This window comes from Myxine glutinosa, chromosome 4, assembly GCF_964187855.1.
Source record: "Myxine glutinosa chromosome 4, kmMyxGlut1.1, whole genome shotgun sequence".
Lineage (NCBI taxonomy): Eukaryota > Metazoa > Chordata > Myxini > Myxiniformes > Myxinidae > Myxine > Myxine glutinosa.
Window position 1 is genome coordinate 181,714,773 of NC_136264.1, and position 27,680 is coordinate 181,742,452.

Sequence of the window (27,680 nt, forward strand, 5' to 3'; positions counted from 1 at the left end):
GTGCTTTTTCTGGTCTTCATCAATGATCTCTCTGACTCTCTTGAAAATCCTCTCTATCTCTTTGCTGATGACTCCACTCTCTGCCGCTCCATTCCTCTTCCCTCAGATCGGCAGTCTGCAGCCTCCTCACTCTCTGAAGACTTGGACAAAATCACAGACTGGTCAAACAAGTGGAACATGTCTTTCAATCCTGACAAATCTCACACTCTTACTATGTCTCTCCGAAAAGATCGACTGGACAACCCTCCCATCTACTTTCTCAACAATCCTCTCCAAGAAGTTCTGTCGCTCAAGCTTTTGGGTCTCACTATCTGCCATGATCTTTCTTGGGAAAACCACATTTCGAAGCTGGCCTCCAAAGCCAGTCGCCGACTGGGCATCCTCCGTCGTGCGAAGTCCTTCCTCGGCACACCTGAGCTCCTCACCACATACAAGGCTTTCATCCGCAGCTCAATGGAATACTGTTCTCCCCTATGGGCCGGTGCTCCTGCCTCACACCTAGCTCGGCTTCACGCTGTTGAAACCAAAGCTTTCAGAATGATTGGAATCTCCCGCGATGAAGCTATCTCTGAGGGCCTTTCACTCACTCACCGCAGGCAGGTCGGTGGTCTTTCTGTCTTCTACCGACTCCTCCCTGGCCTTGCACCCCCAGCTCTCTCTGTGCTCTGTCCCCCAAATATTCCTACAGGTCGCACAAGATCTGCCAGCAAGCCTCTGATGGTTAAACTGCCGAAATCTCGGCTCTCTGCTCACCTTCACTCTTTCATTCCTCTTTTCTCCCGCCTCTGGAACAAACTCCCTCACTCCCTTCAATCTCACTCCTCCCTCCAGGTCTTTAAAACAGCTGTTCACCACCATCTCTTATCTTCCCCCATCCAAAACCTTGATCTTTTCTACCCCCGCTAATTCACCCCAGATCCACCTTGTTTGAAATTCCACCTTCTTTCCTGGAAGTCCTGGCAGTGTCCATATGTTTTATATCTCTCCCACCGCCCCCTTCCCATGCCCCCCCCCCCCCCCCACAAAGCCCTCGCCCTCTCTCAGATCTCAGATGTCTCTATGTCTCTCGGTCCCTGCTCTCAAATGTTGTGTTTGTGTCCTTCCCCCTCTCTCCCCATCTTGTCTACCGCTCCCGATGTTATATGTTTTATGTGTCGGTTTGTCTTTCTGTGTGATTAATGTTCGCTCTTTCACGAGCCTCGATCTTGTATACAAAAAACAAATAAAAAAAAACAACAAAAAAAAAACAGGGAACCATGATTGTCATGGGGCTCGCAAGGCTAACCCCCGCTCTAGTGGGAAAAATAGCCTTAAAATGATCATTCATTCATTCATTCATTAGGAAATAACTAATTAACCCCTATATTAAGCCCAAAGTCATTTTTTCTAACATTACTACAAAATAATTGATTTAATCATGCGATACTAAATGTGGGCTGATAATGTAGTTAAGAGGTATGCACACTCGCCTCTAGCTGTCGAACCTGAATTAGAATCTCAACACAGCTTGGGGTCGTGCCCTCTGCACCCGGTCCTGTTTTCCCCCACCCACCCTGTGTCTCTCAATTCTGTGCCCTTCCATGCAGCCCCCATGTCCACCCGCTCTGCTTCACCACGCACTTGCTCTTTTCTGCTTCCCCCATACTCAGCCCCCTCTCTGCTTCCGCATGCCTTACCCCTTCTCTGCTCCATCTCCACTCCTCCCCCTCACCTCACTCCCTTCATGCCCACCCCTCTCCCAAACCATATCCTGTCCCCTCTCCACTCCTCCCCCACACCCACCTCCTCTAAGCCCTGCACACATCCTTTTGCTGCTCTGTCCCACATTCCCACATTCCCACATCCTGCCAACAGCGCCTCCTCCACTGTCCCTAACTCTTTGGACCTCCAACATCTGAGGCCTCTGCTTCAATCTGACAGATCTCCAATCAAGACCACCACTGCTAAACCTGACATTAGTTCCTCCCAAATGATGTATCTGATTCCTCTGTGTCTCTCCCTAGCTATGTCGTCTCCTCCGGGTCCACAGGCCTGAATCCCATCCCAGTGGAAGAGTGGCAGTTTAAATGAAGAACTCAAGAAACTCACTGTACAATGACGAAGATAACAAAAGGTAGAAAAAAAGGAAACGCAGGGCATATGACAATGTGATACAACAACAAAACGGAAAATGAAGCTGACACTCAGGAAAGCTGTCCAGCCAGTAAAAGTATATTCCTTCCCTAAAAAACATTGTAGCCCATCTATAATGACAGCATATTACTTGCGTTTACGCTCTCGGACTTGCGCTGGAGTCTCAATCTCGATCTGAAGATCAGCAAGAGGTTGTTGAGCTTTGACTTCTGGCTTTATTACATCATCCACTTCCATTGGCAACTCTGGGGTCAGACAGAGTTTATCCTACATCAGAACCTGCAGTCCACAATGTTAGATATTTACCAACACCTAAAGAAATCGATGGATCTCAAACACCTGTAAAAAGTCCAGTGCAACAGTAACAACTAGAGACAGTTAATACAACACAATACCCCTCACAGTGTTCCAAAGTACAGTATATACTTCAATTTTAATAAAATTATGATTTTAAAGATGGTTTTTAAAATCCGGGAGTTTAGTGTTACTGAAGCACTTATACACCACCCTTATACCCTCTAATAAGACGACGTGGAGTCACAGTTTCAGAGATGGAGGCATTTTTGATCACCATAGAATGCAGCATCAATCGGCATCGTACGGAGCCATATCGGCGACCTCTTCTTCACCCCGATACTGCACCCTCTCACATGCCACACCCTCTTGTGCTATATATTGATATCCAAAATATCATGGTTTTTGGAAGTATTATGAAGGCGATTTGTGTTCTACAGTGTTAAAGTGTATAATTAAACTTTAATAAAAGGCTTTAAGAAGTTTAAAAGCATATAAATAAATTAATTCCAGATTTGACCGCCGTTTTCACCAGTATCTATTACATCACCCTATCTAACACGTTACATTAGTTATTCGTGCCCTTTATATGACGTCTTTAAAAACAGTGAGTGTCCTGTTTGGAGTGATTTTCAATTTTGTTTAACTGCCAGTCAGGTAGTCAGAGTAAAAATATTATCTTGCCCCTCTCTGCACATGTGTGGCCAGGACTAATTCAGAGCCAAAGTACTGTAAAACAGCAAACTTGTCTTCCTATTCATGTTCCGATTCGTGTTCAAAATATAACATTCAATTTAAACAAGTTGTACCTCGATCATAAACTGATAAGACAGACAGACAGAGTGACATGAGGCAATTGCTTAACTCCGCTTTTCGCTCAGCGTGTGTGAGGTAATAACAATTCCATTAAATTAAAGTTGCAGTTAAATTAACTCGCAACGGTACCCGCCCTATGGGCGGGGCTTCAATTGGGAGGCCCAAATGAAAAGGCAAAATATCAGAAATTGAAGGTTTAAAAAAAATATTTTAAACGATTCATATAAACATCCGTTGAATCATATCACACGCAAATCATCAAAATCTAAACAGCATCTTTAGAATTTCAATAAAAGCCACATCACTGTTCATATCGGTAAATATTATTCCATCGTGTTTCAAATCGTGATCGATACACTATGATCATGATGATCGTGAATCGTGATCGATAATCGTGTTCACAATCGCTATGTCGTATGTACTCCCGATACGTGTACCAAATTCCCGATACGTGCAACTGTACCAAATCAACAGTTAAAAGGATTTTGAGCCGATAGCTGTTACGGCCTTGGCAAGATCGATGGATACAGCGATCTGTTAGCGATCGATGGAGACATGTTGCTTTCCCGGGTGCCTCACAAATGGCTGCACCGATCGCGCGGCACCCGGGAAAACAACATCGTCACAATGAGAACAATGAACGTTATGCGAATGCGAATGTTATGCGGGAGTCCAAACCTGAGAATGCTGGCGACTAAAGCTGAAATTGGGAAAACTAAATAGCCTATTTTACTCCTGGAGATCCCAGGATTATCCACCCAAAATATCTGTGATCGATTCAGCAGTTTTTACGGTACCTTCGAACAGACAGACAGACAGACAGATAGACGGACGGACATTTGGTGAATTATAGGAAGATACACATACCTGCCACTTCCTCCCACTCCTCTGTACTTTCCTCCGATTCATCTCCCCCATCGACACAACCTCTGGAGACACAAGTGTAACGTTATCTGTACAAACTGTTTATTGTCCTCTTCAAGTGCAACATGGCCACCAACACTGCTGTCAAAGCCTGAAAACAGAAGCTAAAGGCTACCATGACAAGTGCAACAACAGACCCATCTTCTGAAATCCAAAGTCAATCTCAAGATTCGTCGTTTGAGTTATACTGAGAAAATTGTCATAAAACAAAAGTCAACCAGAAAATAAGGTCACCATAAATTGCAATAATGATACAAAGCTTAATCTATTGTGCAGATAATAAAATCTGTTATGGTTTGGTTTTTTTCAAGGTTGAGTCTAACAGGCAACCACGTAATTATTTTCCAAATCGCGAATCTTCCATTGAGATTATGAGCCATCAGATTATTATTATGTATGCACGCATTGGGTGGGATTAGGGGGAAATTAAGAAGATAAAAATTGAAAAAAGAAGAAAAGATGACCAGAGAGAAAAAGAAGATTTGGGGGTAGAAGGGATGTAAGGTTGGGAGGAGAGAGGCGTAAGGTGAGCGGAAGGAAGGGAAGGGACATGTTGGGAGGGAGCGAGGGGTTGTTAAATTCTGCCGTAATTGCGGATGTAAAAAAGAGATCGATTACCCCTTAGGCATTGCCAAAAAGAAAAATTCATCAATCAACGAATATACCTGGAGATGTTTGGAATAATTAGAGATGGTCCACAAAAAGCAGGAGCATCAAGCATACTTGCTGACCCAACATCATCATCAGAACCCACGGTACCGTGAGCTCCTGTAGGTGCTGACCGACAATCACCCGCTTGATTTTTCCCTCGTGTGCTTTTCCTTCCCTGTGTCTTCTTTTCCTGTGGCTTCTGACTCGTTTCTGTGATGGATGATCTTGTGGATTCCTTTTGGACTGTAAAAGCAAAAGCAAAGGAGTAAAAATACAACATGCATTTTAAAGGCCATTTTCCCTGCTAGAGCGGGGGTTAGCCTTGCGGTCCCCATGACAATCTTCTCCATTTTGCCCTATTTTCTGCATCTCTCCTTGTTAACCCCCTGGCCCGCATTTCTTCTTCCACCATATTTAGCCAAGTCTTTCTCGGTCTTCCCCGTCCTCTACTTCCTTCTACATTAATTTCCATCACTCTTCTCAACCAGTCACTTTCATCCTTCCTCAACACATGACCAAACCATCTCAACCTGTTCCTCTTCACAGCATCAATCACAGGCAATATTCCCATCATCTTTCGCAATTCATCATTTGTCTTCCTCTCTCTCAACGATACTCCGCACATCCATCGAACCATTCGCATTTCCACCCTTTCCAGCCTTCGTTGCTGCTCTACGTTCATTACCCATGTCTCGCTCCCATAAATCATAACACTTCTCACACATGCAGCATACACCTTTCCCTTCAGCTTCAGCGACACTCTCCTCTTCATCAGCACGCCACTCAGTTCCCGAAACTTCTTCCATGCACATCTCACTCGAGCAACCGTTGCCGAGTCTGATCCACCTTCTCCATTCAGCATGTCTCCGAGGTAGCAAAATGTTTTCACACCTTCCAGCTTCACGCCGTCTCCAAGATCCAACTCAACATTTCCTCCATCTGCAGCTCCCTCTGTGCACACCTTACATTTGAATGTATCTGCCACACTGGTAAATGACCCTCTCAGACCACGACATTTTTGATGAACCCACTCAGCGCACATTGTACATTGAATGGAGTTCACTCCGACACCCTTCCTGCACACAGCACACGGCCACTTCCCAGTTCTTTCCACCCCACCACATGCTTTACCACTTGCCATCACCTTCGTCTTTCCGATATTCACCTTCAGACCTTTTGTCTCCATACATTCCTTCCACGTGTTCATCTTTTCCTTCAGTCCATCCATACTTTCCGCAATCAACACCAGATCATCTGCATACAACAACTCCCACGGTAAACCCTCCTTTACGTTCTGAGCCAGCACCTCCATCACAGCTACAAATAGTAGTGGACTTAGTACCGACCCCTGATGCACTCCCACCTTCACCTCAAACTCACCACTGTTCCCGTCCTTCGTCCTTACAGCTGTGCGCGCTCTTTTGTACATTGCCATCACTACTCTGATCAACCATTCCTCCACTCCTAACTTCCTCAATGCCCATGTCAATACTTTGCATGGAACCCTATCGAATGCTTTCTCCAGATCAACAAACCCCAAAAACAACATCTTCCTCTTCTCCATGTACTTCTCCTGCAACTGCCTCACAATGAAAAGCGCGTCTGTCGTTCCTCTTCCTGGCATAAATCCAAACTGCATTTCGTCGATCTTCACTTTCTTCCTTATCCTCCTCTCCAACACCCTTTCCAATACCTTCATTCCATGCTCCAATAACTTTATCGCTCGGTACGAGCCACACTCCAGAGGGTCACCTTTCCCCTTGTATAGAGGGAAGAGGGTACTCAGTTCCCAATCCACTGGAATGCGGCCTTCTTTCACCACCAGATTACAGATCTCTGTCATTCTCTTCACACCCCAACTTCCTGCTGCCTTCAACATATCTCCCACAACTCCCGTCGGCCCTCCCGCTTTTCCACTCTTCATTGCTTTTATCGCTTCCTCAACTTCTGTCTCTTCCATGATGGAGAGAATTCATGGATAGATAATTCAAACTCTAGAGTACGAGCAAATGGGTGTTTTAATCTTGTACATGAGGCCATTCAGTTTGATGGTATTTTCTGATAGGGCTAGCGACAATGGAGTTTACAAAAGGCCATTTGTTATGGGCGCCATCCCGACCACAGACCAACAACATGGGGTCAAAGTTCACATCCGCCTCACGTTTGGGTGAAAAAGGAACACAATGAAAGGAGTCCAAAGCTATCAAAATCAGCATCTTTCCCACTTTTCTCACATCATGGGTATATTGTAAAATGAAACTAGAGCAATGCGACTGTCGCCAATATACCTCCGCATAGTCCCCACCTGTGGCAATGGCTAGATGCCCTCGTTCACTGTCCTACAAATAAACAAGTTTGGTTTAAATCCCTTCAGCTGTTTTGAAGTATCACATTTTTACCACAGGACAGGTTTCACATCGATCGGTGAAGCGTTTTTGGAGAAGGGACTTTTTTTTTTTTAATATCGGCTTTCAAGCAAATATGGCTGTCAAACCACGTGACATATGACATCACAAATGTACACTCTGCAATGTCTGCATATGCATGCGTAGGGGATCACGTTTTTGAAGTTTCGTGTTTATCCGATAAGGTTTGTTTTTGTATCCAAGATTGCTACCAAACCACTACAACATCATCATTTTCGAACGATATGCAACAATGGTGTTAGATGACATTTGTAAAATTTTGCATCGATAGGGTAAGCGGTTTCAGAGATATAATTATTTAATATTTTCCTTCAATCCAGTATGGCTGCCAAACCATGTGACCTATGATGTCATAAATTTTATATTTCAATACAAATGGGTCATTGATCATGTGCATGCAATTTCAGATTTTTAGGATAAGGCATTCGATTAAAACATTTATGGCTGGTATACCACTTACTGATGATGTCATCATTATCATGCTTTTGTTCCCCATTGGGAGTACTCAACAATGTGCCAAGTGTCAAATTTTGTGTCTGCCATACCATATGAGCTACGACATCACAATTAACACAAAACATTCTACATGGGTGTCGCTTTTACCCTCAAAGTTTCGTCTCAACCGGACATGTGGTTGCTGAGAAAAACGAGGTTTAGCCCATACAGACGGATGGACGGACAACCCGAAAACATATTGCCTCCGGCCGCCTTCGGGGGCGGAGGCAAAAAAAGGATAATATCTAATAAGTAATTATAATATTTTTAAAGTTTCATACACTGTAGTTAAAGCTGTTAACAGGAGGTATTTAAAATGCTTATTACCAGTACTTATTGGTATTGCCCATATTTCTCATCTAACCAATACTACCACATTACCTGTAGGGTAATTGCATTACTGAGTCTGACTGACACACACACACACACACACACACACACACACACACACACACACACACACACACACACACACACACACACACACACACAATGTATGCACGCATTGCATTGGGTGGGGAAATACATACACACATGAAAAATTTCATCATCTAATGCGTACAATTGCTCCAAGTACCTAATTTGAAAAGGATCAAGAATTTGAATAATAATTAATAATTTAATAATTAATAATATAATTATTATATATATTATAATTATATTAATATAATAATTTGCATAATAATAATTAGAAGTGATTTTGAATTTGAAGAATAAGTGAGGAAAGTGAAAAAAAAAAATTTTTAAGCGCTTTATTGTACAGAAACCACTGCAGCCTGTTCCAAGTCAAGGCATTTCTGGGCAGGCCGAAACAATATGACAGCTTAAGACCCCTGTGAGGTGACTGCCAGCTGAACAAGATGGCATGCCATCATCTTGGTAAGGCTTTTTATGATGAGCACCCCCTAAATTATCTTCAAAAGGGGTTTCAATTTACCCAACTACCCAGTTTTCATTCATGCACTCCATTGGAGTTCCCTTAGTATACGTGCAAAGTTTCAGGCTGTTAGGTTTCATGGTTTTGAAGTTATGGAGGAGACATACTGACTGACTGACACACACTCTCTTTTATTACTAGAGATAATATTGTTTATTCTTGCAACAAATATTGCAATATTTTAAATAATAAATACCCTTTTTCCATTCCAGATTTATAGCTAGATAGAATTTGGCAAAAATGAGAGACCTGTCTGACTTTGAAAGGGAACAATTAGCTTGTGGTTGAGGGCTGGGTGTTCTGTGACTGAAACCACAACACCACAAAACTTCAGGTAGGTATGAAAAAGAACAGTCTCCAAAGTAATGACAGCATGGGCAAAATAAAAGAAAAACATGGACAAGCCGTCTCACATTGGTCGGATGAGTACGCTAGATACCCTGGACAGACCTGTGTTGACAAGAATTGTGACAAATATCCCAGGACATCAGCGAACCCAATTCATATCTATCAAAACAACTCGTGGGCTCCATGAAATTGAGTTCCATGGTCGAGCTGCTATACGCAAACAGTTGGTTATAAAAATAAAACATTGTCGCAAAATGAATTTTTTAGGTAGTAGGTTGTCGACAGCAACCGCACAGGGTAGTACTACCGTTCGGACTTAGGAGTGTTAAAGTGGTGCCCGGAACCATCTTACACTCTCCGTGTCAGGATTGCTGGTCTTACTTTCTGTCTCACTCAAGCTAGAGGCTTCTGGACTAGCTTCAATCTCTCTTACTCGCAAACAAACATGATACACTTTTCTTCTCATTTATTTAAGGCCTGGCCTCGATGAGAGCTATATAGTCCATGCCTGGAGCCTTCAACATAAAACTGTCTAACTGCTGATGACTATGAAGCCTTAGTGACCAATTGCATCCCTTGATACAAACCTTGTTTCCTGAAGTTGGTGTCATTTTCTAAGACGATGAATGTCCTAATACACACTGCAGTCAATATTAAATTATGGTTCAAAGAACATGAGAGCGAAGTAAAACATCCTCCCTGGCCTTCTCAATCACTGGATTTAATATTATTGAGCCATTGTGGTCTATCCTACACTCATTGACCTTCCCCTTAAGCCCAACTCTTACCAAGTCTCCAGTTTTTCTTCCTTCCTGATCATTTGTAGCTGTATCAATATTGTCCACTCCATTTTTCCTCCCGTACTCCTCATTCCTTGTTTCTCAAAGTCTCCCTCTATCCTGATGTTGGTGTGTTGATCCCTCACCATCACAATCCCCTCTCTCAATATTGTTCTTCTTGTCCTGTTACATCCTGATCCGTTCTGCGTTCTACCTCCTCCATGACCTTCAGATTTGCAGAAAAGAAAGAAAAAATTCAAGGAACTTAAAGGTTGTCCAGATTGTGGAATGGTGTAGTTAAAACAAACACCTGTATCAGGTGTAAAAAAAATTGTACTCATAGACTTGTAGAGTGCATACCTCAACCAGGTAGAACAGTTTACGTTTTTGTAGCCCACTGATACTGGTATTTGCTCTTTTCTCTGAAACTACAAACACAATTTCAATGAAACCTGACCACAACCTTCGTCACCCGTGATGCATCAACGTTTGTTCAAGGCATAACAAATCATGGTTTAAGCCTTAAAGGGGATGTGTGGGGGGTTTGACCCCCTGAAATAGATATTTGCTCTCTTCTCCAAAATTACAAAATTACAACTTTCATCACCCATGATGTACCAATGTTTGTTCAAGGCATTAGTAAAATCAGGGTCTGAAGAGGTGTACGGGGTGGGCGTGGGGTAGTTGTCCCCCAAAATAGGTATTTTTTTGTTTCTTTGTTTAAAGTCTTATGATTATGTTAATATGATTCTACAAGCTGCCCTGTCTTCTAGCAACCATTGAAATTGGTTTAAAATACCTTTAGTCGGTGTAGTATACTGTTTATTCTACCAGGTGAGCGCCAGGGGTATTGCCCCTATTTTTAATATTGCTCTATAGTGCCTAATCATTTGCAGCAATGTGAAAGGTGATATTAAATGATCCCTGACCTCATTCCTTAGTCTTAGTGGGTGTATGGAAGCGTTTTAGGCTCCCACAAAAAAAATGTATTCTTCAAAATGTCCCCCAGGATTTGAACAGCCCCGTGCAACGCCGGGTACCCCTTATGGTAAACAAGCTCGTCTCTAGTTTCAATAAGTACTTTTCAATAAGTACTAAACAAGCTCGTACTGTACCCACCGTACCCAGTCGTACCCAGCTGCTCCTGGACTCTGTGTCCTTTCCTCCTGACAAGGTGGAAAAGTTTCTGTCAACCCTCGACTCTGATTCTGCAACTGGACCTGACAGGCATCAGCCCACGGGTCCTAAAATCCTGTTCTTCCACTCTTTCACTCCCTCTCTCTGTTCTCTTCACCCTCTCTTTTGCTCAAGGTCATCTGCCATCTGCTTGGAAATCTGCCAACATCACCGCTTTGCACAAAAAAGGTGCAAAAACAGATCCTAGCAACTACAGACCAATCAGCCTTCTCCCAATTATCAGCAAAGTCATGGAATCCATCATTGCTTCAGATATGAAATCTTTCCTCTTCTCCAATGGCTTGATCTCTGATCATCAATTTTGTTTCAGACCTGGTCACTCTACTCTGGACATGCTGCTTCTGCTATCTCAACAATGGATGGAGGTCCTCAATGCCAAACAGGAAATTAGAGCTGTCTCCCTTGACATATCACGTGCCTTCGATACGGTCTGGCACCCCGCTCTGCTCACCAAACTCTCCTCTTTTGGTATCCATGGAAATCTCCACGCATGGCTGGCGGACTTCCTCTCTAGTCGTAGTCAACGTGTGGCCCTGAATGGGTTTCTCTCATCTCCTCTTCCTGTTCAGGCTGGAGTTCCCCAAGGCAGTGTTCTGGGCCCTGTGCTTTTTCTGGTCTTCATCAATGATCTCTCTGACTCTCTTGAAAATCCTCTCTATCTCTTTGCTGATGACTCTACTCTCTGTCGCTCCATTCCTCATCCCTCAGATCGGCAGTCTGCAGCCTCCTCACTCTCTGCAGACCTGGACAAAATCACAGACTGGGCAAACAAGTGTAACATGTCTTTCAATCCTGACAAATCTCACACTCTTACGATGTCTCTCCGAAAAGACCGACTGGACAACCCTCCCATCCACTTTCTGAATAATCCTCTCCAAGAAGTTCTGTCACTCAAGCTTTTGGGTCTCACTATCTGCCATGATCTTTCCTGGGAAAACCACATTTCAAATCTGGCCTCCAAAGCCAGTCGCCGACTGGGCATCCTCCGTCGTGCGAAGTCCTTCCTTGGCACACCTGAGCTCCTCACCACATACAAGGCTTTCATCCGCAGCTCAATGGAATACTGCTCTCCCTTCTGGGCTGGTGCTCCTGCCTCACACCTAGCTCGTCTTCACGCTGTTGAAACCAAAGCATTCAGAATCATTGGAATCTCCTGTGATGAAGCTAACTCCAAGGGCCTCTCACTCACTCACCGCAGGCAGGTTGGTGGTCTTTCCGTCTTCTACCGACTCCTCTCTGGCCTTGCCCCCCCAGCTCTCTCTGGGCTCTGTCCCACAAATATTCCTACAGGTCGCACAAGATCTGCCTGCAACCCTCTTATGGTTAAACTGCCAAAATCAAGACTCTCTGCTCACCTTCACTCCTTCATTCCTCTTTTCTCCCGCCTCTGGAACAAACTCCCTCACTCTCTTCAATCCCACTCCTCCCTCCAGGTCTTTAAAACAGCTGTTCACCACCATGTCTTATCTTCCCCCATCCAAAACCTTGATCTTTTCTACCCCTGCTAATTTCACCCCAATTCCACTTTTTTGAAATACCAACTTCTGTCGTGGAAGTCCTTGGTGTCCTTGTGTTTTATACTTCTCCCCCCCCCTCCCACGCCTCTCCCCCCCAAGCCCTCTCCCTCCCACACATCTCCCTGCTCTCAAATGTTGTGTGCTCTCAAGTGTTTGTGTGCTTCCCCTTCTCTCCCCATCTTGTCTTCCACTCCCTCTTTTTATACATTTTGTTTGTCTGGTTGATTTGTTTGTGAAGTAAATGTCAGCTCTTTCACGAGCCTCGATTCAGTATACACACACAAAAAAAAAAGAAAAAAAAAGTAGCAATGATTGAAATGGCCAGACATACACCATACGCACATGAGGTACACCGTATGTACATGAGGTACACCGTATGCACATGAGGTAAACCGTACGTACATGTACACTGTACACACATGAGGTACACCATACGTACATGAGGTACACCATACGTACATGAGTTACACAGTATGTACATGAGGTACACTACGTACATGTACACCATACGCACATGAGGTACACCGTACGTACATGAGGTACACCGTACGCACATGAGGTACACCGTATGTACATGTACACATACGCACATGAGGTACACCGTACGCACATGAGGTACACCATATGTACATGTACATGTACGCACATGAGGTACGCAGTATGTACATGTACACCGTACATACATGAGGTACACAGTATGTACATGGGATACACCGTACGTATATGTACACATACGCACATGAGGTACGCAGTTTGTATATGTACACCGTACGCACATGAGGTACAACGTACGTACATGAGATATTTCGATGTGGAGATTACGAATGAAAGTTTGTGCCTTTAATCGTTTTGTATAAACAGGTTACGGGATAAAGTGGAATGATAAATAAATGGGTTAATGCCAATGGGAGACAAAACTCCATCTTGTACACAGTGTCGGACGACGTACAGTCGTACACACTGACAGGGACATGTCGGACTATGCACAGTTCTGCACAGGGACATGTCGGACTAGTATGTACAGTCTGCACAGGGACATGTCGGACTATGTACAGTCCTGCACAGGGACATGTCGGACTATGTACAGTCCTGCACAGGGACATGTCGGACTACGTACAGTCCTGCACAGGGACATGTCGAACTATGTACAGTCCTGCACAGGGACATGTCGGACTATGTACAGTCCTGCACAGGGACATGTCGGACTATGTAGGCCTATAGTCCTGCACAGGGACATGTCGGACTATGACTATCTACAGTCCTGCACAGGTTGGTGTACCAATGGGAGGGAAAGGTGGTCCAAGCACGTTCTTACCCCGCTGTCGGACCCCCTTTGCACGACCACCGCCCCCACTTCGCAGTCTCCCCATTCCACACACAAGAAACACGCCAAGCCGCCACCGTGAGGCGCAAACCACTTCCGGGTCGGCATGTAAGTTTGGCGCCAAATGTAATCGATCGCGGTTCACTTGGTGGTGGTAACGGTGGTGTTGATATGAACCACATACTGTGTGAAGTCACTGTTTTTTCAACAGCTTTATCGATTACTAACATTATGATATGACGTAATTTGTTATATTTTAATAATCATTAAACATTTCATTGTGCTCCCGAAGAAAGTCCTCTATTATATGATACTGGTGTAACTCGGCGCGCTCCGCGCGCCTCAGTCCTCACCACACGTCGTTTCAGAGGGGTAGGCATCTTTGACCATTTCGGTGTCTTTTGGGTCTTCAGGGCCATTTGGGTCTTCAGGATCTTTTGGATCCTTTGGGCCTTTAAAGGTATTTTGGGTCTTTGGGGTGTTTTGGGTCTTCAGGGTCTTTTTGGTCTTTGGTGTCTTCAGAGGCTTTTGGGTCTTAAGGGTCCTCGGGGTCTTCACGTCTTTTGGGTTTTAAGGGTCTTTTGGGTCTTCTTGGTTTTTAAGGGTCTTTGGGTGTTTTGGGGTCTTTTGGGTCTTCGGGGTATTTTTGGTCTTCGGGGTCTTTTTGGTCTTCGGGGTCTTTTTGGTCTTCGGGGTGTTTTGGGTCTTCGGGGTGTCTTGGGTCTTTGGGGTGTTTTGGGTATTTGGGGTGTTTTAGGTCTTCGGGGTGTTTTGGGTCTTCGGGGTGCTTAGGATTTTCGGGGTGTTTTTGCTCTTCGGGGTGTTTTGAGTCTTCGCGGTATCTTGGGTTTTCGGGGTGTTTTGGGTCTCCGGGGTGTTTTGGGTCTTCGTGGTGTTTTGGGTCTTTGGGGTGTTTTGGGTATTCGGGGTGTTTTGGGTCTTCGGGGTGTTTTGGGTCTTTGGGGTGTTTAGGATTTTCGGGGTGTTTTGGGTCTTCGGGGTGTTTTGGGTCTTCGGGGTGTTTTGGGTATTCGGGGTGTTTTGGGTCTTCGGGGTGTTTTGGGTCTTCGGGGTGTTTTGGATTTTCGGGGTATTTTGGGTCTTCGGGGTGTTTTGGGTCTTTGGGGTATTTTGGGTCTTCGGGGTATTTTGGGTCTTCTAGGTCTTCGGCGCCATTTGGGGCTTCAGTGTCTATTGGATACTCGGGGCCTTTAAGGGTATTTTGGGTCTTCGGGGTGTTTTGGGTCTTCGGGGTCTTCGGGGTCTTTGGGGTGTTTTGGGTCTTTGGGGTGTTTTGGGTCTTTGGGGTCTTTAGGGGTCTTTGGGGTCTTCAGGGGTCTTGGTGGTCTGAAGGGTCTTGGGGGAATAAAAGGGTCGTCATAGGTGTGAGGGTCTCAGCAGTCTTAACGCAATTAAGAGGGTTAAATAAGAGGGTGGTAATTTTTATTTGAAGAAGAAGAAGACGTTTTCGTCGCATATAAACATACATAACCATATACGTTTGCTCTATTATAATAAGATACTAGTGGGGTCACCTGTGGGAATCCCACGGGCATGGACGCGTGTGACATTTGGACATCTTCAGTTAGATGCTGCACCTGCACAGTGTAAAGGCCTGGGGCCCGCAAGGCTAACCCCTGCTCTAGCGGGGAAACATGACCTGAAAAACGATCATTCTGTAGCGGTTACCGGAAGCATGACACAATCACCTTGCCCGGACGGACTCGCCCGGACGTGTCCGGACTTGCCTTTCCCGGGCGGACTCTCGATTTGCATACCACGCCCCGTTGAGAGGCGTGGCTGACTTATTTGCATACCAAGCCCCGCCTGAGAGGCGTGGCTTTTGTGTGGTGAACTTTTGATATAAATTGCCGCCCGTGTTAACGGGCTATTCAGTGCTTTTGAGTTCTTTCGAATTGAGCTAGAATAAATAGCTCAGTGAAACTTCGTTCCTGGTGTCGTCCATTTTGTTCGGCTTTATCGTGCGAGCATAGCTCCACCATTGGTGACCCCTTTTCGAGAACACGGCGATGGAGTCATCTGTAGCTTTGAAGCTCCCTGGCTTCTGGGAATCACACGCAGCCGTCTGGTTCGCCCAGGCAGATTCTCTCTTCGCCCTGCGGAACATCACGGAGGACACGACGCGCTACCACCATGTGGTCTCCACACTCAACGCCTCCACTGCTGCCCGGGTCCTGAGCTTCCTACAGAACCCGCCGAACGCCGACAAATACGGCGCGGTCAAAGGCCTACTCCTCGGTGCGTTTGGACTCACGGAGACCGAACGCGCACGACAACTGCTCGACCTCCCGGAGCTGGGTGAGGCCCGTCCATCCGAGCGCATGGACCACATGCTGGCTCTACTCGGCGACCACAGCCCGGATTTCCTCTTCCGCGAGCTGTTCCTCCGGCAGCTACCTGGGCAGGTACGGTTAGCTTTGGCTAACTCGCCCATCACGGACGCTCGCGCCTTGGTCAAGGAGGCCGATAAATTTTTCTCGGCCAGGCGACACGTCGGAGCGGCCGCCTGGAACCCTGGGCAGACCGAGGCAACACCCGCGCCACGACCGGCGCCACCACCGGCCGAGTCAGCGCCACTGGCGGCAGCGGCCGCCGCGACGCCCCGTCGACCGAACCCGACGCGACCGCCGGAGCCTCCACCAGAGCGGACCATGTGCTACTACCACGCCAGGTTCGGGCAGAAGGCCAGAACGTGCCGCCCACCGTGCACTTTCGGCAGGTTGGGAAACGACCAGGCCGGCGCTCGCTGCCTGCCATGAGCGTCGGCCATTCAGCCAGCCTTCTGTTTATCACGGACACAGCGTCCGGGCGGCGTTTTTTGTGTGACACCAGTGCTCAGCTGAGCGTGATACCTACCTCGGTGCAGGACAAACAGGCCGCGCTTTGCGGCCCCACCTTGGTCACCGCAAACGGCTCCTCCATCCGCACCTTCGGTTTGTTCGGCGTCGCATTCTGCTTCGGTATTTTGCTACCTTTTGCTACCTCGGAGACATGCTGAATGGAGAAGGTGGATCAGACTCGGCAACGGTTGCTCGAGTGAGATGTGCATGGAAGAAGTTTCGGGAACTGAGTGGCGTGCTGATGACGAGGAGAGTGTCGCTGAAGCTGAAGGGAAAGGTGTATGCTGCATGTGTGAGAAGTGTTATGATTTATGGGAGCGAGACATGGGTAATGAACGTAGAGCAGCAACGAAGGCTGGAAAGGGTGGAAATGCGAATGGTTCGATGGATGTGCGGAGTATCGTTGAGAGAGAGGAAGACAAATGATGAATTGCGAACGATGATGGGAATATTGCCTGTGATTGATGCTGTGAAGAGGAACAGGTTGAGATGGTTTGGTCATGTATTGAGGAAGGATGAAAGTGACTGGTTGAGAAGAGTGATGGAAGTTAATGTAGAAGGAAGTAGAGGACGGGGAAGACCGAGAAAGACTTGGCTAAAGATGGTGGAAGAAGAAATGCGGGCAAGGGGGTTAACAAGGAGAGATGCAGAAAATAGGGCAAAATGGAGAAGATTGTCATGGGGACCGCAAGGCTAACCCCCGCTCTAGCAGGGAACATGGCCTTAAAATGCATGTTGTGTTGTTGTTGCACTCTGCTTCGGGGGCCAGCGCTTCAGGTGGGACTTCATCACGGCGAACGTGCCCATGGCCTTGCTGGGTGCAGATTTTCTGTGCGCGCATGGGCTTTTGGTTGACGTCAAACGGCGTCGGCTCATCAATGCGGAGACCTTCAGCTCGCTCGCTTGCTCATTGAGCGGCTCCGCACCAACCAAGCTAGCCTGCGCGCTCCCGGCCGCGGACGATTTCACCCGCCTGCTCGCCGAGTTTCCCGTCCTCACGCAGCCAACGTTTTCGGCCGTCGCCGTCAAACACGACGTCGAACACCACATCCCGACCACAGGTCCACCGGTCTACGCCAGGGCTCATCGCCTCGACCCGACCAAACTCGCCGTAGCGAAGGCGGAATTTGAATCGCTGGAGCGATTGGGCATTGTGCGGCGATCGAATAGCGCGTGGGCCTCGCCCCTGCACATCGTGCCCAAACCGGGTGGCGGATGGCGACCATGCGGCGATTACTGCCGCCTCAATGATGCCACCACCCCCGACCGGTACCCGATACCACACATACAGGACTTTTCCGCCCGTTTGGCAGGGTGGGTGATCATTTCCAAGGTCGACCTCATTCGGGGCAACCACCAGGTACCCGTCTGGCCGGCCGACGTGCCGAAGACGGCGGTAATTACACCTTTTGGCCTCTTCGAGTTCCTTCGCATGCCATTCGGCCTTAAGAACGCGGCCCAGGCCTTCCAGCGGCTGATGCACAGCGTGCTGCGTGACCTCACCTTCATTTTCGTCTACTTGGACGACATTCTCGTCGCCAGCACTTCTCGGGCGGAGCACCTCATCCACCTGCGCACACTTTTTGCGCGCCTCGGCCAGGACGGCCTCATCATCAACCTGGCAGCTTCGCCCTAACGAGCGCAAGTATAGCGCTTTCGACCGCGAGCTCCTCGGCCTTTACCTGGCCGTTCGCCACTTCCGCCATCTTTTAGAGGACCGCCCGTTCACGGCGTTTGTGGACCATAAACCCCTGGTCTTCGCCATGGCCAAGGTTGCAGAGCCGTGGTCGGCCTGCCAGCAGCGCCACCTCTCCGCCGTGTCCGAATTTACGACGGACACCCGGCACGTCGCGGGCAAGGACAACGCTGTGGCCGATTGCCTCTCCCGGTCCGGCGTGAATGCCATCCACCTCGGTGTGGACTTCGCCTGCATGGCGGCTGACCAGACCGCCGACTCCACGGTGCAAGCCCTCTGGACAGCGGACACAGGCCTGCGGTTGGCCGACGTCCCCTTCGAGGACACAGGCACAGTTCTCCTGTGCGACGTTTCCCTGGGCCAACCTCGCCCCATCGTGCCCACCGGATGGCAACGGCACATTTTTGACACCCTCCACGGCCTTTCCCACCCGGGCCGGAAAGCGTCGCAGAAGCTCGTGGCAGCAAAGTTCGTCTAGCACGGGACGCGACTAAGGACGTCCGCGACTGGGCCAACGCCTGTGTCGCCTGCCAGCGCGCGAAGGTCCACCGGCACACCCAGGCCCCGTTGGCACCATTCGACGTGCCTGCACGGCACTTCGACCACGTCAATGTGGACCTGGTGGGACCCCTTCCCTCCTCGCGGGGCTTCACCCACCTCCTCACGATGGTGGACAGGACCACCAGGTGGCCGGAGGCCGTCCCGTTGGCATCAACAACATCCGCCGACGTGGCGCAGGTCTTCATTGGCACCTGGATTGCCCGTTTCGGCGCCCCCTCGGACATCTCCTCCGACAGAGGCCCGCAATTCACCTCCGAGCTTTGGGGTGCGGTCGCCCAGGCCTTGGGGGTCAAGATACACCGCACCACGGCCTACCACCCCCAAGCCAACGGCTTGTGCGAGCAGTTCCACCGCTCGATGAAGGCCGCTCTCAGGGCCAGCCTCCAGGACGACGGTTGGGCCGACAGGCTCCTGTGGGTCCTATTGGGCCTCCGAACGGCCCCTAAAGAGGACCTCCAGGCTTCCACCGCTGAGCTGGTCTATGGCCAGCCACTGCGCATGCCGGGCGAGTTCATCCCTGACGCCACCGGCCCCTGGTCCGCGGCTCGCCAACGCTCGGTCCTCCAGGAGGCCGCCAGGAGATTTGCCCCGGTGCCCACGTCCCACCACGGCTGCCCCCAACCCCACGTCCCCCCAGCACTTCGCACTGCAGAGTACGTTTTTATCCGGAACGACGCACACCGGGGACTGCTCCGGCCGCCGTACGATGGACCTTTCCGGGTCCTGAAGAGGGACGACAAGTCGTTCATCATTGACATCGGCGGCAAACCGGACCGCATCTCCGTGGACCAGCCTCAAGCCGGCCCATTTGGACCTTGACCAACCTCCACGGTTGGCCCTTCCTCTGCGACGGGGCCGTCCCCCGTCAACCAAGCCGCCCGCCCGACCATCCACCGCCACGCCACCTACCACCCCCACACGAATCGCCAGGGGTCGTTTCGGCCGGGTCATCAAGACCCCCCTCAAACTGACTCTCCCGGTGCAAGTTAATTCTGGGGGGGCGCATGTAGCGGTTACCGGAATCATGACACAATCACCTTGCACCGGCCGATGACGTAACCGGCAGGCGGTTACTTGCCCGGACTCGCCCGGATGTGTCCGGACTTGCCTTGCCCGGGCGGACTCTCGATTTGCATATCACGCCCCGTTGAGAGGCGTGGCTGACTTATTTGCATACCACGCCCCGCCTGAGAGGCGTGGCTTTTGTGTGGTGAACTTTTGATATAAATTGCCGCCCGTGTTAACGGGCTATTCAGTGCTTTTGAGTTCTTTCGAGTTGAGCTGGAATAAATCGCTCAGTGAAACTTCGTTCCTGGTGTCGTCCATTTTGTCCGGCTTTATCGTGCGAGCATAGCTCCACAATTCATTCATTCATTCATCAGATCCACAAATGATGTCATCTACACAATTTATTTACTTCACATAATGTTAATATGAATACACGTCCGTGCAGAAATAGTCCGTTTATAAAAATCCCAAATATCAGATGAAAGTTTTTAAAATTTGGAATTATTCTCACTCAGAGTTAAACATCACCATAATATGATGTGGTTGTTTAAACCTTTTCGGTGAATTAGGGCAAAGGCATTAAGGAATTAGGCATTAACCTCCAGGGGGCATTAGGCTCCACTACATTGTAAATCTTGAACGTAAAGGTAACTTTGACAGGCTTGAAAAGCGTAAACGCATTTACAATGTAGTGGAGCCTAATGCCCCACTTTGCCCTATTAGGCCTCAAGCGGAGGCCTGAAATTGTGCCAAAACATGAGTTTCGTTCCGAACTCGTGGGACTACGATTTATATGCATTGTTTTATTGTATACAACCTGCCTGACCTTGTGTTAAAAGTTTAACTCTGAAATCCTGCCAGTTTCCGTGAACGACCACATCAAACTCGGTCATGTAGAGTCAAAAAGGAGGGTTTTTATCTCCGGTGCCGACTTTGCGGCCTGGTATCTCTGTCAGTACATATAATTCAGCCTAGGAATCTTTGCTAGGCACAGACCTCCCATGGTTCTGTGGCCCTGCCAGTTTTGAAGGCTCTTACTTACGCACGCATCATACAGCGGAAATGTAAAAAATGTACTTTTGTCGTACGTACCTACTGTAAAATTCAATGAATTTCTCCAAAATTAACCCAAAATCTTTCCGAAACCATCAGAGATATCCTCTCGAAAATGGGTAAGCTTGGCATATGGAAGGGATACTGCTTATTGACGACGTTTCGTGGTTGTCTGGAAAACAACGGATGAAGGGGGCGACACGAAAAATGCCTCCAGATGCATATGGGGACCGCATGATGACCAGGGATAGCGTAGTGAATGTAGAGTAGGGAAGCTTGGTATTATGGTCGGCGGTATGAATCCGATGAATACATGATAATCCATTGATACAATAAGTATCAATCCATAGATAATGATAAGGCTCACACCTCAAGTAAATCGCAGGATAGTTTATTCACCGTCGTGTCAATGCGCAAAGATACAGGCTCCGATGTATGCGAAAATTCTGAATGTCCACGGGCTCAAGTAGCATTCTTTACGTCAAAACATTACAAAGTGAATGGAAAATGCCATAAACTTAGAACATAAACTTAGAACATAAACTTAGAACATAAACTTAGAACATAAACTTAGAACTTAGATATTACATAATCGTCAATTTGACCGATGGAAGGCTTCAGCGACCGTAAGCCTTTCTTCAACGATTTCCTTCTAGAATGACTGGTGGCCTCACTAACGCACGCTTGTACCATTATACCGTTGGTATGATGAGTAGTACCTCGCCCGGAAACTGTCTCTCCCCGAAATCAATGTTGTCCCATTCAAGAAGAGTGGGCACGCTCTTTGCAAAGCCATGAGAAACAGAGTCATGTTCATGTTCGGCCAGACTAGTTTCTAACCGAATGATTGTATCAACTGAAGCACTATGCCCGAGCTTATTGATGATAGACAGTAATCGAGACGAACCAAACAAATGACGAATAGTCATGCCTAGTGCAAGGGATTTGGGTGTCTGTGTCCGGCCCTTAGATTAGAAGCCAGGTAAATGATATCCTGGCAGATTGATGTCAATTTGACCTCAGCAGTATTGTCTACCTTAACATAATTCGTGGCTATGGGATCATCGGACGCACCAACAATCCATGCAAGAAGGTTATACAATTCGATTGGAATAATACCTTTCGCAGAGGACAACGTCAGATCGTCGGCAGTAGGAGGCCATGGACAGTCCATCACAGTTGTTGGTTGTTGAATCACATTCTTGATGATGAGCGCCGCTTGATATACAGTCCTCAGTTCGTCTACTTCGGGTAAACGACTTGACAGTTTCTCGAGGGTTTCATCTATCAACGTGGAGTCTGCTTCAGAGGATGAACAGTCTGACTGCCCTGAGGATATGTCCACGAGGCGATCCAAAACTGTACCGGTCGAGAGGACGTCCACAAATACCAGCTGACTTTTGTTCCGCTTATTTGGCTGGTGGAATACAAGCTGTGGGTAGTCTTGCTTTAGCTTTCGCTTGAGCTTGTCCGAACTGTTGAAAACACCGAATACACTGACATGAAAGGGACATCAATTAGACCTACTTCTAACCGAGGATCAGGACATTATTTTTTCAACGTGGCCGCCAAAGGGCACCACCTGTTGATCCAACAAACAAAATATGCAGGAAGGCAAATCAAATCATGATCCATCTACCTGAAGTCTGTGATACCAACTCCATCTCCTTCAACGCATTTTATGAATAAGGTGACAAGTTTCGTCATCCGGAACACTTCATGATTCTTGATCACTTGTTCTTCTACGACCGAACTGCAAAATGCTGCATAGGCTTTTGCATGCAGACCACTGAAATTAGAAAGCAAACGTAAAATGCAGACATATGTCTTCATGTGGAGTAACCGGCCATGTGGAGAGATCACCTTGTGCCTTAGGTCCTGTGGAGTCAACTTCACAAAACAGGAAATTGTTAAAGTCACTGAAGAGGGACAGCGAACATGGCTGGCTCAGCCATCTGGCAGATGATGCTGGTGTAGCGGTTACCGCTGGATGCACACAATCGCCTTGCACCGGCCAGAACACGGCCAGACGCGCCTCTCCCGGGCATGCCCGGACTCACTGTTCCCGGGCACGCCCGGTCTCGTCTTTCCCGGGCATGCCCGCTCTCGCCTTTCCAGGGCTCGCCCAGAGCGTCCGGGCATGCCCGCTATCGCCTTTCCAGGGCTCGCCCAGAGCGTCCGGGCATGCCCGCTATCGCCTTTCCAGGGCTCGCCCAGAGCGTCCGGGCATGCCCGCTATCGCCTTTCCAGAGCTCGCCCAGAGCGTCCGGGCATGCCCGCTCTCACCTTTCCAGGGCTCGTCCAGAGCGCCCGGGCACGCCCAGCCTCGACTTGCCAGGCCGCAGCCAAACACACCCGGGCAGGTCCAGACTCGCCTTTCCAAGGCTCGCCCTTGACACCCGGTCATGCCCGGTATAGCTTTTGCCGGGCAAACTTCCCGACATAAATGTGTATATATATTGCTGCCCGATGAACGGGCTTTTGTCAGAATACCTGAGCTGTTTTGTTTCAATAAAGCAACTCGGACGAATTCCGTCTTTGGTCGCGTCAATTCTTTCGACTCGCGTTGGAGCGCCGCTCCTTCACTGGTGACCTACCGACATGGACACGGCAGTGACTCTTAAACTGCCTACCTTCTGGGAGGCTCACGCGGCTGTTTGGTTCGCCCAGGCGGACTCCCAGTTCGCCCTGCGAGGCATCACCGCGGACGACACCCGCTTCCACCACGTCGTGGCAGCGCTCGGTTCCGCCACCGCGGCCCGCGCCCTGAGCCTCCTCGAGCACCCGCTGGCTGCCGACAAGTATGACGCGCTGAAGACGCTCCTCCTCGACGCTTTCGCCCTCTCACCGGCGGCACGCGCACGGCGCCTGCTCAACCTGCCCGAGCTCGGCGACACGCGCCCGTCCGAGCGCATGGACTATATGCTCTCGTTGCTCGGTGAGCACTCTCCGGATTTTCTGTTCCGCGAGTTGTTCCTTCGCCAGCTGCCTCACCCGGTACGCCTCGCCCTGGCTGGCACGTCGATCACCGATCCCCGCGCCCTCGCCAGGGAAGCCGATAAGATCTCTTCGGCGGGCCAACACATCGGCGCGGCTACCTGGAGCCTGCCGCCGTCCGAGGCGATGCCCACGACGCCCGAGCGCCCTGCGCGGTTGGAGGCCGAACTGCCGGTGAAACTGGCGGCCGCCACGCCGCACCGACCGCTTCCGACATGACGGCCGGGGCCTCCACCTGACCAGGCGTGGTGTTCTTACCACGCCAGGTTCGGACACAAGGCTCGGACGTGCCGACCCCCGTGCACTTTCGGCAAGTCGGGAAACGGCCGTGCCGGCGTTCATTCCCAGCCATGAGCGCCGGCCACTCGGGCAACTTGCTTTTCATTCGGGACAAAGCGTCCGGGCGGCGTTTCCTTTGTGACACCGGCGCCCAACTGAGCGTCATACCCGCCTCCGAGCAGGACAGGCGGGACGCCGTTTGCGGCCCCTCTTTGGTCGCTGCTAATGGCTCGGCCATACGCACTTTCGGCCCGCGCAACGTCACCCTCTGCTTCGGCAGCCAGCGCTTTCAGTTGACCTTTGTGACCGCCTGCGTCCCCATGGCTTTGCTGGGCCACGACTTCCTCTGCGCGCACGGGCTGCTGGTCGACGTCAAACGTCGTCGCCTTGTCAATGCCGAGACCTTCAGCTCCCTGGCGTGCACAATGAGCAGCTCCGTGCCGACCGAACTGGCGTGCGCCCTCCCGACGGCGAACGAGTTCGCTCGCCTGCTCGCAGAATTCCCGGCCCTCACACGGCCGACGTTTTCAGCCGTCGCAGTGCGGCATGGGATCGAGCACCACATACCCACTACGGGCCCGCCGGTCTACGCCAGGGCCCGCCGCCTCGACCCGGCCAAGCTCGCCGTGGCAAAGGCCGAGTTCGACGCGTTGGAGCACCTCGGCATCGTGCGGCGCTCCAATAGCGCGTGGGCCTCACCACTGCACATCGTGCCAAAGCCGGGGGGCGGATGGCGCCCGTGTGGCGACTACCACCGCCTCAACGATGCTACCACCCCCGACAGGTACCCGAGCCTGCACATCCAGGACTTTTCCGCCCGTTTGGCGGGACGGGTCATATTTTCCAAAATTGACCTGATACGGGGATACCACCAGGTACCTGTCCGGGCGGCCTACGTCCCGAAGACGGCCGTCATCACGCCGTTCGGCCTGTTCGAATTTTTGAGGATGCCGTTTGGCCTCAAGAACGCGGCCCAGGCGTTCCAGTGCTTAATGGATGGCGTGCTGCGCGACCTGCCATTTCTTTTCGTCTATCTGGACGACATCCTCGTCGCCAGCACGTCCCGCGCCGAGCACCTCCTCCACCTCCGAACACTGTTCGGTCGCCTCAGCGAGCACGGCTTAATTGTCAACCCGGCCAAATGCCACTTCGGCACGACGACCGTTGACTTTTTGGGCCACTGCATCACCAAGACCGGGGCCGTGCCACTGCCGACCAAGGTCGAGGCCATCACCACGTTCCCGCATCCCCGTTCCTTCAAGGCCCTACAAGAGTTCCTCGGCATGGTGAATTTTTATCACCGATTCGTGCCCCGCGCTGCTCAGCTCATGCGGCCCCTTTACGAGGCCCTCCGGGGCAAGCCGGCCAAGCATGACATCGTTTGGTCCGCGGCCATGGACGTGGCCTTCGCGAGCGCAAAACGGGCCCTCGCCGATGCAACGCTGCTGGCTCACCCGGTGCTCAACGCGCCCATCGCCCTCACTACGGACGCCTCCAACTACGCGGTGGGCACCGTCCATGAACAATGGGTGGACGGGGTTTGGCAGCCACTCGCTTTTTTCAGCCGGCAGCTCCAGCCGAACGAGTTAAAATACAGCATGTTCGACCGCGAGCTGCTCGGTCTATTCCTGGCCGTTCGCCATTTCCGACACCTCCTGGAGGGCCGCCCATTCACGGCTTTCGTCGACCACAAGCCATTGGTCTACGCAATGGCCAAAGTCACGGAGCCGTGGTCGGCCCGCCAGCAGCGCCACCTCTCCGCCGTGTCGGAATTCACCACGGACATCCGGCACGTCGCCGGCAAAGACAACGCTGTGGCCGACTGTCTTTCTCGGGCCAGCGCGAACGCGGTCCACCTCGGCGTGGACTTCGCGCTCATGGCGGCCGACCAGACCACCGACACCTCGGTGCAGGGCCTCCGCCTGGCCGACATCCCCTTCGCGGGCACCGTCCTGCTCTGCGACGTCTCCCAGGGCCAGCCTCGCCCCATCGTGCCCGTTTCCTGGCAGCGCCGCATCTTCGCCTCCATCCACGGCCTTTCTCACCCGGGCCGGAAAGCTTCTCAGAAGCTGGTGTCGGCGCGTTTCGTCTGGCACGGCCTTCGACGGAACGTCCGCGACTGGGCCAACGCCTGCACGGCCTGCCAGCGGGCCAAGGTCCACCGCCACACCCAGGCCCCGCTGGCACCTTTCACCGTGCCTGCACGGCGTTTCGACCACATCCACGTGGACCTGGTGGGTCCCCTGCCCCCATCGCGGGGGTTCACCCACCTGCTCACCATGGTGGACAGGACCACCAGGTGGCCGGAGGCCGTGCCCCTCACCTCCACCACCACCGCCGACGTGGCGCAAGCGCTCATCGCCACCTGGGTCGCGCGCTTCGGCGCACCGGCGGACATCTCGTCCGACTGCGGCCCACAGTTCACGTCCGAACTTTGGGGCGCGGTCGCCCGCTCGTTGGGGGTCACGCTGCACCACACCACGGCCTACCACCCCCAAGCCAACGGGTTGTGTGAGCGGTTTCACCGCTCCATGAAGGCCGCACTCATGGCCGGCCTTCAGGACGACGGTTGGACCGACCGGCTGCCGTGGGTCCTTTTGGGCCTCCGCACGGCCCCCAGGGAGGACCTCCGGGCGTCCGCCGCCGAGCTCATCTACGGCCAGCCGCTCCGCATCCCGGGCGAGTTCGTGCCCGACGCTACCAGTCCCTGATCCGCCGCACACCAGCGCTCGGACCTCCAGGAGGCCGCCTGCCGATTTGCCCCCGTGCCAACGTCTCGCCATGGTGGCCCCCAGTCCTACGTCCCCCCGGCGCTTCGCACAGCGGAGTACGTCTTTGTGCGTCATGACACGCACTGGGGGCCACTCCGGCCGCCGTACGACGGGCCCTTCCGGGTCCTGCGACGGGGCGACAAGTCCTTTGTCGTCGACGTTGGCGGCCGGTCGGACCGGATCTCTGTGGACCGCCTCAAACCGGCGCACATGGACGTCGACCGACCACCACGGTTGGCCCTTTCTCCGCGGCGAGGCCGCCCCCCGTCCACAGTTCCCCCCGCTCGACCACCCACCACCACGTCGGACCCCTCCCCACGACCCTCCAGGGGTCGCTTCGGCCGGGTCATCCGGACCCCCCTTAAATTGACCCTGCCGGTGCAGGTCGATTCTGGAGGAGCGTGTGTCGCGGTTACCGCTGGATGCACACAATCGCCTTGCACCGGCCAGAACACGGCCAGACGCGCCTCTCCCGGGCATGCCCGGACTCACTGTTCCCGGGCATGCCCGAACCTCCCGGGCACGCCCGGTCTCGTCTTTCCCGGGCTCGCCCAGAGCGTCCGGGCATGCCCGCTATCGCCTTTCCAGGGCTCGCCCAGAGCGTCCGGGCATG

The 27,680-nt window shown here is 50.8% G+C and overlaps 1 protein-coding gene across 3 annotated transcripts in view; it reads right to left on the bottom strand.

The window, feature by feature from the left end:
- Nucleotides 1–13,938, bottom strand: part of XPC (XPC complex subunit, DNA damage recognition and repair factor) — a 34,588-nt gene extending 20,650 nt beyond the window's left edge. The window contains exons 1-4 of one of the 3 annotated variants that reach the window (XM_068114072.2): nt 13,833–13,938; nt 4,833–5,061; nt 4,111–4,172; nt 2,264–2,378 (exon numbers count right to left, since the gene is read on the bottom strand). In XM_068114072.2, the coding sequence (XP_067970173.2) occupies nt 2,264–2,378; nt 4,111–4,172; nt 4,833–5,061; nt 13,833–13,887 (461 nt within the window). In that variant the 5' untranslated portion in view covers nt 13,888–13,938. Of the gene's footprint in view, nt 1–2,263; nt 2,379–4,110; nt 4,173–4,832; nt 5,062–13,832 lie in introns of those variants that run through there. The other 2 variants (XM_068114073.2, XM_068114074.2) reach the window with 2 other exon arrangements.
- Nucleotides 13,939–27,680: the final 13,742 nt, after the last annotated feature.